Source organism: Harpia harpyja, chromosome 14, assembly GCF_026419915.1.
Source record: "Harpia harpyja isolate bHarHar1 chromosome 14, bHarHar1 primary haplotype, whole genome shotgun sequence".
Taxonomy (NCBI): Eukaryota; Metazoa; Chordata; class Aves; order Accipitriformes; family Accipitridae; genus Harpia; species Harpia harpyja.
Genome location: NC_068953.1, coordinates 35,454,819 through 35,469,828, shown reverse-complemented (window position 1 = coordinate 35,469,828; position 15,010 = coordinate 35,454,819). Strand labels below are relative to the sequence as shown.

Sequence of the window (15,010 nt, the reverse complement as noted above, 5' to 3'; positions counted from 1 at the left end):
TTATCAGTTTTTGTAATATATTTCACATTTGATTTTGTTTTTTCTCCTTCCTTTTGAGGAATGTTTTTCTGTCAGCACACTGACATGGTCTAGTGACAGTCCTTGTTTTTGAGGTCATTGATTGAAAATGGTGAAGTTGTGGAGAGAAATAGCTGCTTTCAGGAGAAACTTAAAGGAGCAATAAGGGAATAAAAATATTAATGGTTACACAAATGCACACAGCTGTTAGAAAAAATGCAGAAAAGATGGGTTTTTTTCAAGTCACTTTGTAAAGTAATCTTTTTTTGCCGAATGTGAAAAGGTTTAGTGCTTTGGAAGGCTTTAGTAATTAAACAGCAGGCAATGAATAGTGTAGATATATGGAATTAATATTTCAGTTTTTAAATACACTATAATAAATATGTATTTCCTAAAGTCTGTAATTACTGCAATTGAAAGAGAAGAGGTTTTATAAAAATTGTAATATGTTTTAATTTTGAATATATACTCTGACACTTTTGGAAATCCAAAAAGAGTTGGTTTTGGGTACTTCTAGTTGTCATAGTTTATGTATTGAAAATACCTTCCACTTGTGTTCCCTCCTTTTGTAGGCAAACTTGGTCATGGTGATACAAACAGAGTGTATAAACCTAAAGTTATAGAAGCCTTGCAAGGAATGTTTATTCGAAAAGTTTGTGCCGGGAGCCAGTCTTCACTTGCCTTGACATCAACAGGGCAGGTAGGCAAAAACAAGTTTTCACTCAAATGGTGAGAGTTGGTGAAGATGGTGTGGGTTCGTTATTTCAGCATGTATTATTTGACTGTTGAGAAAATATTCAACTAGTACTTAAATATCAGTAAAGCTCTTGATTAGAGATTGACTAAAGTACCGAGATCCTAATGCACTAGAGTAATTAAAAATGTGCTGAAGAATAATGTAAGAGTACGCTTTTCAAGAGTCTTGTTTAGCCACAGAAAATGAGTTATTTTTAGGTTAATAAACATAACCAGTGCAAAATCAAATTGGATTCAGGAAGCAAAGTGGGTTCTGGAAAAAAGCAGTGAAATGCTTGTAATTTTTAATGCATTAACCAACTCAGGTGGTTAAGTGATTTAATATTTTTTTTAAAATGTATGTGTATTTTAGAATATAGGTGTTAACTGAAAATTTTATTTCTAATCTGAAAAATCTCAGGAGACCTTGGAGAGAAATGTTTAGCTGGTAAATAAGACTCCTTACTGGCATGATGTATGTACATGTAATACAATAAGCATTTCTACACATGTAACCTAACTGACCCCCACCCGCACCCCACTGTGATTCAAAGGCAATGGGTTTTAAAAGTATGGATTAGGCATGTTGAAGTTTACTGCAGCTGTTTCTTTTCTTACAACAGCCTCTCCATTGATGTGCTCTGTGGCCAGTGATCTGAGTAGTTGGGGGAAGAAATGTAGATGATATGAAATGTACATTAGAGTCCTGAAAGTACTGTACACGTTGAAAGCATAGTTGCAATTATTGTGCAAGTGGTTATCTGGTATTTCGTTTGTTCTTGGTCACCAGTAATACAAATTTGACATGCTAATATTTTGTGGTTTGTTTGCTCTAGGTTTATGCATGGGGCTGCGGTGCATGCCTTGGCTGTGGCTCTTCAGAGGCAACTGCTCTCAGACCCAAGCTTATTGAAGAACTGGCTGCTACAAGAATAGTTGATATTTCGATTGGTGACAGTCACTGTTTGGCACTTTCTCATGGTAAAAAGAATAAGTTGTAAAAATACATAATCCCCCTCTTAATCAAAAACAATTGTATCTCAGGTTTTGTCTTCTACTTTATAGATAATGAAGTTTATGCTTGGGGTAACAATTCAATGGGACAGTGTGGTCAGGGAAACTCTACTGGTCCCATTACTAAACCGAAGAAAGTAAGTGGTTTAGATGGAGTTGCAATTCAACAGATTTCAGCAGGAACGTCCCATAGCCTTGCCTGGACAGCTCTTCCAAGGGACAGGTAACAATGACGTTGGAGGACATTGGTATAAATTTTTTTTTATACAAGTCCACTTTGGGATACATTTAACTCTTTCCTGAAAGCGTTAACCATGTAATGCGTTTCAAGTATTCTGCTTGTAATGTTTTGGACTGGAAAGTCTTTTCTTCTCTCTTCCTCCCTCTTCTTCTCTTTCTCTTCCTCTCTTTCTCCTCTTCTCTTCTCTTCCTCTTTTTAAATTTAAATTTCTTTTCTTCCTTTTAAATTTACAAGTGAAAATATAGCAGCACCAAGGATTTGGATGTTATATACAAATTTCTTTGTATATGAAGATTTCTTGCCTGCTGTTAGACAAAAATTACCTCTGTTTACTAAAAATCGACAAGTTAGGCAGTGGGAGGAGAAACAACTCAGTATTTTTTATTTTGTGCTTCTGACAGGATTTTTTATGGCTTAGGCAGTTTCCTTTAGTGTAACAATGAGTAGACTAAGCAGAAGACTTTGGGAAACGGGGATGTTTAGACAAATTACTGATGTGGATTTAAACATCTTTACAAATTTCTGGGTGGTTACATGTTAACCTAAACTAAAAAAAAGTACCTAAATAAATAGTTTGATTATTAATATACAGTAATTGAAATAATACTTTGTTACACCAAAGACATGAGCAAATGATTGAAATGAAGCAGTAAGCATCAGATTTATGCATGGACTAAAACAAAGGAATAGAAAAACTTAATATTTGGAAGGTAATTCAGGAAGAATTTCAAATGCCCTGTTTTAAAGAGAGCAACCTTATAAAAATCAATTAAGAAAATAGTGAGACTCAAAACAGTACTAAGTGGTACTACTCCTTTTGAATTCTCCCTGCATTGTATCAAAGTCTCTTTATAATCTGGCATTTGTACTAAAAACGGCTTTGTGAGTACTGGTCAGCTTTTGCAAGAATCAGATTAAACACGTATGGCTTTATATTTATGGCACTGTAGGTGTTCTTGTTCATAACTGAAGAGTGATTTGTAAATAACTTTACAGAAGAGAGAGCAGAAAATACCTTCAGGGATCAGGAAGTTAGTCTGCCTCAATCATACTAGTTTGTTCTAAGAAAAAAATTGGTTTGGTCAAGCGCATACACAACCTGCTTAAACTGTTAATTTATTAAAGCAGTTAGAATATTTTCAGTAGTTAACTTGCTTTGATGTTTGATTCCAGGCAAGTTGTGGCGTGGCACAGACCCTATTGTGTAGACCTTGAAGAAAGTACCTTTTCGCATCTTCGTTCTTTTCTTGAGCACTACTGTGACAAAATTAACAGTGAAATTCCCCCTCTTCCTTTTCCTTCATCAAGGTATATACGTCATATGCATGTTATAGATTTATAAAAATTTTTTTTTCTTTACAGCAGTGGTGCATGGCTTAGTCCTGGTTAGTCTTTTCTTTAACAAGCATAAGTCTGGTTTATTTGCTCGTTCAGGTGCCATTTGTTTGTTTGTATAACACAGGAGCTTTTCAGTGCCTCAAATGTAGCAGGATCTTTTGTGTGGAATTGATTTTAATTATACACTGAAATAAATATTTTCTTTCAGTTATCCTTTAAAACACATTTTTCTATATAGTTGAAATGCATTTACTATTTCTGTACATTATTTCTGCTTTGCCAGTTCTTATTCCTGTAACCTGTTTGAGTGGATGCTACTGGCTCTAATCTACTGATAATCTTAGGCAAAAAAACCCCTCTTCAAGTGATAATCCATCAATCCATACATTCAGTTATTGACTAACACATGTATGATGCTCAGACCGGGAGGTGTATAGTTGCCATTGTGTTTTGAGTTGGGATCAATGCTCTGATAAAACCCTGTTTATATCTAAGGAATTAGGATATTTTTCTACAAGTGTTTTTAGCATGGGGGGGTGGGCTATTTTCTTCTTGCAGCTCAAGGTCTCTGATCACCTCTGGAGAACTAGAAATTGTTCAGAATGCATGAAAGACTTTTTTAAAGGTTATGTATGACTCTGTTGTTCAGGTTATGTCAAGTAGCATAACTGTTACAAAATGGAGAAAGGCAGTTCAATTTTTTCAGGAACTGATTGGCTGTGGAACTTTGTAATGAGGCGTAGTATTACAGTTACAGCAGTTTGCTTCTGATACAGACAGAGGTTAGTGGTGGACAGTTTGGGATATTTCATGATCAGTTCCATGTGGTGGTTTGGGGTTTTGTTTGTTTCTTTGGTTTTTTTTAAAGATAAGATATTCCATTGTTTTAGAAAGTGCAGTTTTACAAATGTGAGATTCATAGACATGAAATGTCACTTAGGTTTGAAATATATGGGCAAGAAGCATTTTCCTTGCTTTGGATTTGGGGAGCCTTTCTGCATTTCCACAAATTTGTCTTTTCTGGAAGGTGCTCCAGAAAATGAAATGCAACAAAACTAAGCTTATCTTGATAGTGCCATGTTGACTGAAACAGCCTCTTGAGAAATCATTAGTAGTCATTATTACAGCTTCCAGATTTGAGTCTTTTCACCAAAGGTGACGTTTTTAATGTATTGCTATAAAATACGAAAACATGAATGTTTCCTCACTGATGTTTGCAAAAAACACTATAAATATCAAAGATCCTTATGAATCTTTTTTCCTTGTTACAAAGTTTTTCAAAAGTTTTCTTTTTTAAGAAGACTAGAAATTAATATCCTGACTTCTCATTTTTAATCTGATTAATCCGATTGTACTCCTAAATCTCCTGAGAGAGGATTACATTTATTACTTCTTAAACGGTGGGGTTTTTTTCCTTTTTGAGGAATATATTTGTCTGCCTACTTGTGTATTTTGGGATGATTTTGCCTCCTAATTCATGGGAATACTTTTCTAAACTGAATGCCTCTTGGAACCATTGTCCACAAAGACACTTTTCTCTCTTCTGGGTTTGTTTTTTGTTCTTTTAAGCAGGTTGGCAGTAGGTTTTCAGAGGAGTTTCTTTGAAGTCCCAGTTGTAATTTACTTATCTTTCTGTTAAGCAAAATCAAATGAGAGTTAAAAGCTTAGTGCGCAAATAAGTGTAAGGGAGCAAGGCTAATAATAGAAGAGATTAACAGGGACGTATTTCTTTTTACAGGGAACATCACAATTTTCTTAAATTGTGTTTGAAGCTGCTTTCTAATCATCTTGCACTTGCACTGGCTGGAGGCGTAGCTACTAGCATTCTTGGCCGGCAAGCTGGTCCTCTTCGAAATTTGTTGTTTAGACTGATGGACTCTTCTGTCCCTGATGAAATTCAGGAAGTAAGTAATGTTTCTTTTGTTCACATGTGAAAATTCTACTACTCTCTTTTCTTTCTTTCTTTGACTGTGTAATTAGAGATTTGTCTGACTTTCTGAACTTGGCACTCTGATGAACATGATTCTTACCCATTTTACTCATTAAAGTTAAAAAATTTAATCACCATCACTGTTTTATGATCTGAAATCAGAGGCGAATGTTTGCATAAGAATTTCAAAAAGCTGCTTTTATTTTGTAACATTTTAATTATTATTGCTTGTAATAATGAGCCGAAAATGTTAATCTTGTGGATTGAGTAACTAACTTACTTGAGTAACTTCTCCTAAAATGGCACTCTTATGGGAAATAGCAATTTACAAAGAATTTTTTATTGTTTTGACAATATGTTGGTCTCGTTTCACTCCTTCAATGTACCGCCTATCTTTGCATCACAGAATAAAAGATTAATATGCTATTGTGTGATAGAATTCTGATGTTAAATGAAATTAAGTGGATGTTTTGGATATATCGTGTTTGATACATTTTTTAAAGATATAGTTGAGTTGCTTTCCCCCCTGCCACTGAAAGTTTTTTCTGCTACTCTAATTTTAGGTTGTAATTGAGACTCTCTCAGTAGGAGCAACTATGCTACTTCCTCCATTGCGAGAGAGAATGGAATTGCTACATTCTCTTCTACCCCAGGGTCCTGATAGATGGGAAAGCTTATCAAAAGGACAGGTAAGGTCTGTCTTTGAAAGCAATTGCGGTGTGGTTTTTTTGTGTGGGGTTTTTTTTTTTTTTTCTTTTGCTAGAACATTTTGAACAGTGAGGAGAACCTCATTTGCAAAGTGCAAGCAAGTTATTGGTGAGATGCAGTGCAAAGCCCAACTTTACAAAATCTGTAGGTAGCCTGGCTAAATCAGAATCTAGTGAGGTAGGGAGCACTACATGTTTTCTCAAGTGAAGGTTGACTACAGAAAGGTTAGGAATTGCTGTGTTAGAGTATCTAGACAAGTTTAAAGATTAGATATTTTTGAATACTAGCCTGATTTAGCAAGTCTTGGTAACAGAAAATTAACTATTTTCTATGAAGAATACTTGTATAATGCTTTTCCTACATGGATTTCACCCTACTTCGCAAAGATGGCTGGGATGTTACTTTTTTTCTTTTTCTTTCTTGAATGTAAAGATCAGGAATTAATGCAGGTTAGGAGACTTGCCCAGCATCTTAAAAGTGGAAGGAAAGAAATTCAAAGAACATCTGTTTCTGTTCTTGAGGGCAGTAGGAATTGAAGCTTCAGCAGTAGTCTCAGATTAAAAAATGAGAGAAACTATTATTCAGTTCTGTACACATAGGATCCTGGTCAAATCCTTTATTTCATACACTATGGAATAGACTGGTTTACTCTGATACTGAAACTATGAAGAAGAATCTTCTGATCTAATTTTCTAAAGATTTCTGAAGATTAGTACCGGTACAAACTAAAACCCCCAACAATTACTAGGGTAGAACAAGTTTTGATTTTTCAGGATTCATAACCAGCAATAGTGGGGAACAATACTGAAATTGAAGGTTGTTATCTGCATCTGCCACCTCCCTTGGTCTAATGTATGCTTCTCCTGCTTTTTACCCTTTTCCTTTTTCCTATGTTTAGATTAGAATTGCCCCCCCCCCCCCCCAAGATAACTAGAACAAACTGAAGAAAGCATTTGGTCCAGTGTGTAATATCTCTCTCTTAATCTCAGATCTTTACTAGGTATGGTCATTTAATTTGGTATATTTATCTGTTCTCTAATATAACAAATCTGCAGGAAAAAAATGGGGGGTTTTTTTGTAAAGTCCTCCAGCTTATTTTCATATCTCATTAGAATATTTTTACTGCATAACTACGCCTGATGTTTTTTTCTTCTTAGCTCATTATTCTGTCTTCATTAACAAAGAAAGTTTCTTGTGTCTAAACATTTTTCTTTAGAGAATGCAATTGGATATTATTCTGACAAGCTTGCAGGATCACACCCATGTAGCTTCCCTGCTTGGCTATAGCTCACCATCTGATGCCACAGAAACTTCCTCATTATGTATCAGCTATGGAAATCTCTCTGATCAAACATATGCTGTCCAGAGTAGTCATCCGGATACTCATCTAGCTGAAATCCTAATGAAGACTCTTCTAAGAAATTTGGGATTTTATACAGTATGTATAGGCCTTGTATTTATTATTTTTTTAAAATGGTAATGAATTTTGAATACTTGGAAGGGTTAAAAGTTTTTCCCCACTTTCAGAAAACAGTGCTCTTTTTGTTTAGATAAAGTAGTAACGCCATATTTATTTGTCCTGAAGTGGACTAAAATCAGTTAAATAATTTCTAACATTATGGTTCTAATACTGTTATAGTGGTATTTATTGTTTAACTTGGCTTATGTAAATGTAGATGGTTTCATATCACATTAAAGTATTTTATTGCTCTTACTTTGGCTTCAAAAATTTTTGGAAGATAGAATGTAACACATCAAGTAGATTGTATGGAACCCTTTTTGTCAGTATAATCTCAGCCACCAGAGAAAGATAGGCAGACACCAGAAACATGAATCTGTTTAATTAACTTCGCTAGGGTAACTACCTTATAATAGTGCAGCAAGTACAGGTCAGCTGTCTTATTATACATAATAGTGTGTCAAACAGATTGTTCTTCTTAGAAAGTTTAGGGGAGTGTAAGAGCAAGTAACTGACTCGCCCTTTTTATTTAACTAGCCAGTTAAATATAACAGCGAAAAGAAATTGGAGATTTTTACTTCTCTGGCATAGTATCCCTAGCTCCTGATGGTGAGGGTTGCTAGTTTTTTATTCTTTCCTCTAGACCTCCACGAGACATTTAGATTGAGCTATCTGCTTTGAATTTTCTACTTGAAACTAACTCAGTTTTTTCAGTAGATTTCAGAATGAAGTCAAGCAGCCATCTACCTTCTGCTCCTTTTGTTGCCATCCTAGATAATGCAAGGAAGGATTCTAATCTGAAACATTTGTATCAGTCCATAATAAATTCTAAAGGGTTATTACTTATTTTAACATACTGTGATTGGGGGCCAGGGTGGGGAGTAAGTTCTTTCATCCAGTTATCCATGGTGAGTTGAACAAAAAATATTTTTGCATCAGAAAATACCCTTTTTTGGAATAGAAGAGGTCACCTGACAGCTATCACAATCACTACTGTGATATTCTAAATTATTGTAATTTCAAGTTTGGTTATCGCATGATTCACTTGACATTATCTGATTTCTTCGATAATTACAGGTGCACATGGTAGAAGTAAAAACAGCTTCTTTGTAAGATTGTAGTAAAGTATTATAGCATTCGAAGGCAGAATTAATTGTTCTTTTTTTTCCCCCTTTTTGTCTTAATAGGACCAAGCCTTTGGAGAACTGGAAAAAAACAGTGATAAATTTTTACTGGGTACATCATCATCAGAAAACAGCCAACCTGCTCATCTTCATGAGCTTTTATGTTCACTGCAGAAACAGTTGCTGGCTTATTGCCACATCAACAGTGTTAGTGAGGTGTGTGCCCTTATTTTTATCATTTTGGGGGGGGGGAATTAATTCAATATGCTTAAGCACCAGAATGTTGTAAGGTCCCTGTTGAAAATCTTCTGAATATTTGAAAGCTAAACTGATTTAAATAATTAACCCCTTAAATACATTTACAGAATTATTCTTAGGTATGTTTGTTTCCTTCCAGAATTCCAGCAGTGTGGCACTGCTTCACAAACATCTTCAGCTTTTATTGCCTCATGCTACAGATATCTATTCCCGTTCTGCAACACTGCTTAAGGAAAGCTCTTGGAATGGTAGTGTTGGGGAAAAACTGAGAGGTAAATATTCATGGAAAAATCAGTAATGGTGGCTCCGTAAGCTCAGGGCAGTTCTTATTTGTTTAGATTTGAATAATAAAATACCTTATTTTCCCTATATCTAATAAAGTAGACATCCCAAGCCTCCCCCAAAGGAGGAGATTAAGTGTCTACCCAAGGGTAGCATCTGGTTCATGTTTTCGATAGAACATCTTGCATACAGGAAAAATACAGAATAGAGAGGATATTGTCTCTGTGCATTATTGTTTCAGTTTCGTTAGTTCTAGATTTCTCTCTTTAAAAGTACATATTTTCTGAGATTACTGAAAAGTGTGGAAGTAAAATATGGAATGGATTAATAATTATTAAACCCCTCAATTCAACATGTACAGTTGAGACATTTTGAGACAGCTAAGCGATTTTTATGCAGTTCTTTCTGACTCGTTAAATTGTGCTTGGAATATAATTGTATAGCTGTAACTATAATTCAGAATTATTTTTTTTTTTCCTCTATAGGTGTGATTTATGTGTCGGCTGCTGGTAGTATGCTCTCTCAGATTGTCAACTCGTTATTGTTACTACCAGTATCAGTAGCTCGGCCTTTGTTGAGTTACCTGCTAGATCTGTTGCCACCTTTAGATCGCCTTAATAGACTGTTACCTGCTGCAGCCCTTTTAGAAGATCAGGAATTACAGTGGCCACTTCATGGTAAGTGTAATAGCTAACGCACTTTTAATCTGAAAAATAAAGAATGGCATGTCACCTTTTTGAAGTGGAAATTTAACTTTCCCCTTTAAGATGGCTTTTTTTTTTTAAGCTAGGCATCTTGCTACATTTCCTTTTCAAATTCCTAAATGTATTAACATCCCTTGCCATGAAATACTTTGAACTGCAGGCAAACTTCTTTATTCTGTCAACCCAGAATGTATATTGACTTGCGTGGGAATCCAAGAGCAATATGGGAAATATATATATTGAACTGAAAATACTAAGTTTGTAATACATGAAAATACCATTCTTTACTTGTAAAAGAAATGCTGATTTTAGAATCATGGAATATCTCAAGTTGGAAAGGACCCATAAAGATAGTCGAGTCCAATTCCTTGCTCCTTGCAGTACTACCTAAAACTAAACCATACGACTAAGAGCGTTGCCCAGAAGCTCTTGAACTCTGACAGGCTTGGTACCATGACCACTTCCTGAGGGACTCTGATCCAGTGACCGACCACCCTCTCAGTGAAGAATCTTTTCATAATGTCTAATCTGAACTTCCCCTGATGCAGCTAATAGATAATTTTGTCATGATCTATTTATTTTCATTTCCAAATTTTACTTTTGCTTTCCATTTTGTAGTGTAATAGAATTTTAACTTAAAATCATGAATTACCTGCTAACTTCCTGAACATGTGCCACCAGATATTTCTGGTGCCAATGAAATAGAAATATAAAGAAAGAGGTAAAGTGACTGAAATTTGTGATAGGAGGTGCTATACTTATTTGCCATTCATTGCATTTTTCATTAATGTTTTTGGCAAAATTTTCTGCTTTAATTGAGTGCTGTTATCTATACATGTTTATCAGAACACAAAGAAATATGTATTGGACAAAATAGGTGCTTGGGCAGAGTTTAAAACAGCCTTTACTTCATTGAATATGAACAGTTGTACCATGAATGGTGATGGCCTCTGCTGCTGCTGAAGTTGTAATGTTAAGCGATCTCTTTGTCCTAACTGCTGTTTCTTCAGTTTAAAGGTTGTTGTCTGAGGGGCAAATCTGCTATTAACTGGGAAATATTAACAAGATCTGCCATTAATTTTACTAATTTTGGAATTGTTTTTAACATCTGGGCAACAGTGACTAATTTGACTATTCATTGCTAATACTTTTAGGTGGACCTGAATTAATTGATCCTGCTGGAGTGCCCTTACCACAGCCTGCCCAGTCTTGGGTATGGCTTGTTGATCTAGAGAGAACTGTAGCTTTGCTTATTGGGCGGTGTCTTGGTGGCATGCTTCAAGGACCTCCAGTGTCCCCTGAGGAACAAGATACAGCCTATTGGTTGAAAACTCCACTTTTCAGTGACGGAGTGGAAATGGATATTCCTCATTTAGGTAAGCTGTTAAATGCAAGTGTCTAATTGTTATTGTAAATATTTGTGTTCAGTTTTGAAATTTCTGATGATGTTTGAATAAGTCTGTGTACTTAGGGTTTGTCTTTCAGCATTCTCGTTTATTTATGTAGTAATACAAAAAGTTGGAAAACAGGTATTTAAGTATATGCTGCAGTTTACAAAGGGTCTTGGAAATGCATGCGGAAGAAAAAAACGTGCAGTTTCTTAGTGAAAGAAGCAACACAGACTTCACTGAGTTAAAATTAAGTGTTTTACTCTTAGATGCTCAGCATTTAACAGACACACCGGGGCTCCAGTGTTAATGTTAATTATTGAAAAAGATTATCTTAAATTGTATTCTACTTACAAAGTGGAATTTTTATTAATTAGAAATAATACTATTAACAACAAACTTCAATCCTTCTAATCTACCAGAAGTGCTAACAGGACTCGGCATTAGTATTTCAAGTCATCCCTTCCTATCTGAATAATGCGCTTGCTTCTGCTTCTCTGTGGCCTGTTGCTCTTAGTTGATACCTCCTTCTTCTTCTGATTCCGAGTAGATGACTTCAAGACTTACAAGAAATAATAATTTGAAATGAGTCCATACAATAATTGCAAGTGTATGGCTATATAGTTCAGGTAGAATTAAGGATACAGAATTACGCTATTGAAGCAGAGTTGGATAACGCTTCTAAATCTTCATAGGTTTTATGTAAATTGTAATTCTAAGTGACTTTTTTCCTTATCTAACATGAGTTTGTAGTCAAACAATGAGTTGTCTTAATTTCTTTTTTTAAACGAAGTGGAGAGTGAAAGCTGTTTTATACGCTTTTAGATTGATGCATGTAATCCTCAAAATTTTCAGAGTTTAATTTCTTAGGTATTTCCCTTCTGTTAGACAAATGCATGAGCTCCTTATTAGAAGTGGCCCTATCTGGAAATGAAGAACAGAAGCCATTTGATTATAAGCTGAGACCTGAGATTACAGTCTATGTTGATTTGGCCTTGGGTTGTACAAAAGAGCCAGCAAGGAGCCTTTGGATCAGTATGCAAGACTATGCTGTTAGTAAAGGTAAGATGTTGAAAATACGTATGTGCACGCATGTGTGTGTTAAAAGCATATTACATGCTCCAACTACATGCCTAGCAGAATCCTGTATTTTCTTTGGCAACGACTTTTAATTCTGCAACATCATAAACTCAATTTATTGTCATGTTCCACAATCTTTCTTTTGCTTTTTCTGTTACTTATTTTTGGCATTGATTCCAGTGATTGGCAAACATGTAGTTCAATGTTCTTTTTCCCTCCAAACTAGAAAAAAGAGACTCTTGTTTGCTTACTCAGTTGTTGGTGTTTCTGTTTTCCTAGTAGAACAGGGTGAAACTTGGAATTAAAAAGAAAAATTGATGGGGAGGAGATGGGGGAAGGCAAAGTAACTTGCAAAATATGTTAGGAATGGCATGAAGGGGTAAGTCATATTTTGTTTTTCAAGTCTCTGGGAGGCTGGTCTTAGACTATTAATGGTTCTTCATGCTTATTATCTAAAATCTGGGTTCCTGCTCAAGCTTCCCAGGTCTCCTTTTAATAAGATCTACTAAGCATTGCAGTTGTACTGTAGCTCTCTGCTGGATCCAGAGATAGTTTTCTGTAGCTCTGGCGAAGCTAGGCCAGACCAACAAGACAGCAAATGGCATTCTGTGCCTGTTGAGAGCAACAGAGAGAATTCTGTTGCAGAATTCCACAGAAGTAGGAATTCCAGTAAAAAATGCTGGTTGTCTGTTTGCAAAATCTGAGATGAAAAGGCTAATTTGTATTATTTTGGTTATGGAATTGGGTCGATGTGGTCGATGTGGTTCTGCTCAGTTCACAATACAAGGTGAGTGAAAGTTGTATGGTGATGGTTAGCATAGCATCAAATGCAAAGTAATAGAACTTGCTAAGGAGCAGGTATGGTAGACTAAACTGTATGTGGCCAGGTAAGTTTTTGTGATTTCTAAAGCAGTTTGCAAGGATTCATAGATAATATTTAATTGAAAAAGGTATTATGGAGATATTTGTAAGGAAGTGGGAAAGTAATTTCTGCCCCCCACCCCCATGAAAAATTACACTGCCTTGTGGAGGTTTGCTTAGCAGTTTGGTATTTTTACACTAGAACAGTATTACCTTTGTAATGGTTCTTTTTAAAGTAGGGAAAAACTATTTTGAAATGAAAAGGTCAGTTTCTGAATATACTGGTCGAACCTTAATTTTGAGACCTGGAAATGTCTCTTGTTGATATTGGCAGTGAAGCTTGTGCTTAAGTTTGTGCTTGTGTTAATAGTTGGCTTTCCTACTGGAGATAAGGCTTTTTCATCATAAGTGAGTCTGCGAAGTAATTCTCGAATGTGGTTTCAACCACGTGCAAAAGAGGAGAAAGCCTCAAATATGGTGTGTTTCTAAAGAAGTTCCATGTAAATCAGTGGCTCGGTAAAGAGAAGAGTTCCAGTTCAGTATCCCTGCTTTAAAGAGAGGTTGCACCCTAAGTTCAGCTCTTTGAGTCTCTGGTGGCACTTTGTGTGCATACCCTTGGCTGGCTGTTAGACTGAAGTGCCTTAAGCAGACCAAAACACATTTGTCTGAAGCAGTGTACTTATGTGTTATTGATGTTAAACTTATTTTGTAAGCATTAAAACTACTTCTAAATTGAAAGACTTAAATGGATAAAGATTTTTTTTTTTAATGTCATTGAAAATATATTTGTTTGTTGGAAACCATAGCCAGTTTTGATGAACCCTTTCTATTTTCAGATTGGGATACTGCAACTTTAAGTAATGAATCACTCCTAGATACTGTGTCCAGATTTGTTCTTGCAGCGCTTCTGAAACACACAAGTTTACTTAGCCAAGCTTGCGGTGAGAGCAGGCAAGTAACTTAAACCTGCTTTTAAAAGTTCAACTTCAATTTTTAAAAGAAAGTTTGTATGATTTTTTTCTGGTTTGGGTCTCTTTTTTTGTAGGTACCAGCCTGGCAAAGCCTTGGCAGAAGTGTACCGTTGTGTATATAAAGTTCGGAGTCGCTTACTTGCCTGCAAGAACATGGAACTTATTCAGACTAGGTCATCATCGAGAGACAGATGGGTGAGACTGTAAATCTTTTTTCAGTTCTTCAGGCTTTACTGTGTATTAAGAAAATATTACATTATGTTAGTTTCATATATGTTGCTGGCATTTTTGTTCTACCTTGTTGAAAAACTTTCAGGAGTTTTTAAATGAAAGTGGACAATGTATAATTAGTCGTCCATTAATCTGTAGTACATGTGATATTAAATCAGCTGAAGCAAATGATTGACTGACAATATTTGACTCAAGCACATCCTGAAGCATAGTTTTACCTGTAAACATAGCATGCTGTACCATAGAAGCCTACAACTTAGATGTAGATTGCTTAGCTGTGTTGATCGGGCCACAGCTTAGTCTGGCTGCCATCCCTGAATCCAGCTGAGTTATCTGGGCCTCTAATCTCTGTCCCTTTCTGCACCTCTCTCTTCCCCTTCCCTGCCTTACCCCTTTCTTCTTCCTCCCTGGCCAAATTCTTCTCTTAATCCTAACATTACCTTAAGGCTACTTGTCCTTGGCAGCCCTGCATGAATGTTAGACATGATAGGACTGGGCCTGAAACTAGCATGATGGCAAATTCTGAATCATTTTATTAAGCCAGGTCAGAATTGATGATGGAAGTATTCATTGAGTTACTCAGGGCTGGGGACTTTAGGCATTACAAGGTTGTCCTTAAAGTAGGATGAGGGTTTATCCAATAGAATTTTTAGTTGCTGTTTACAATC

At 35.8% G+C, this 15,010-nt stretch overlaps 1 protein-coding gene across 1 annotated transcript in view; it reads left to right on the top strand.

The window, feature by feature from the left end:
* Positions 1 to 15,010, top strand: part of HERC1 (HECT and RLD domain containing E3 ubiquitin protein ligase family member 1) — a 116,825-nt gene that overhangs the window by 36,541 nt on the left and 65,274 nt on the right. The window contains exons 8-21 of the mRNA XM_052807552.1: positions 591 to 718; positions 1,590 to 1,734; positions 1,819 to 1,990; positions 3,182 to 3,316; positions 5,085 to 5,250; positions 5,840 to 5,965; positions 7,201 to 7,422; positions 8,631 to 8,783; positions 8,965 to 9,097; positions 9,593 to 9,784; positions 10,966 to 11,187; positions 12,088 to 12,261; positions 13,977 to 14,091; positions 14,186 to 14,306. Of these exons, the coding sequence (XP_052663512.1) occupies positions 591 to 718; positions 1,590 to 1,734; positions 1,819 to 1,990; positions 3,182 to 3,316; positions 5,085 to 5,250; positions 5,840 to 5,965; positions 7,201 to 7,422; positions 8,631 to 8,783; positions 8,965 to 9,097; positions 9,593 to 9,784; positions 10,966 to 11,187; positions 12,088 to 12,261; positions 13,977 to 14,091; positions 14,186 to 14,306 (2,204 nt within the window). The remainder of the gene's footprint in view (positions 1 to 590; positions 719 to 1,589; positions 1,735 to 1,818; positions 1,991 to 3,181; positions 3,317 to 5,084; positions 5,251 to 5,839; positions 5,966 to 7,200; positions 7,423 to 8,630; positions 8,784 to 8,964; positions 9,098 to 9,592; positions 9,785 to 10,965; positions 11,188 to 12,087; positions 12,262 to 13,976; positions 14,092 to 14,185; positions 14,307 to 15,010) is intronic.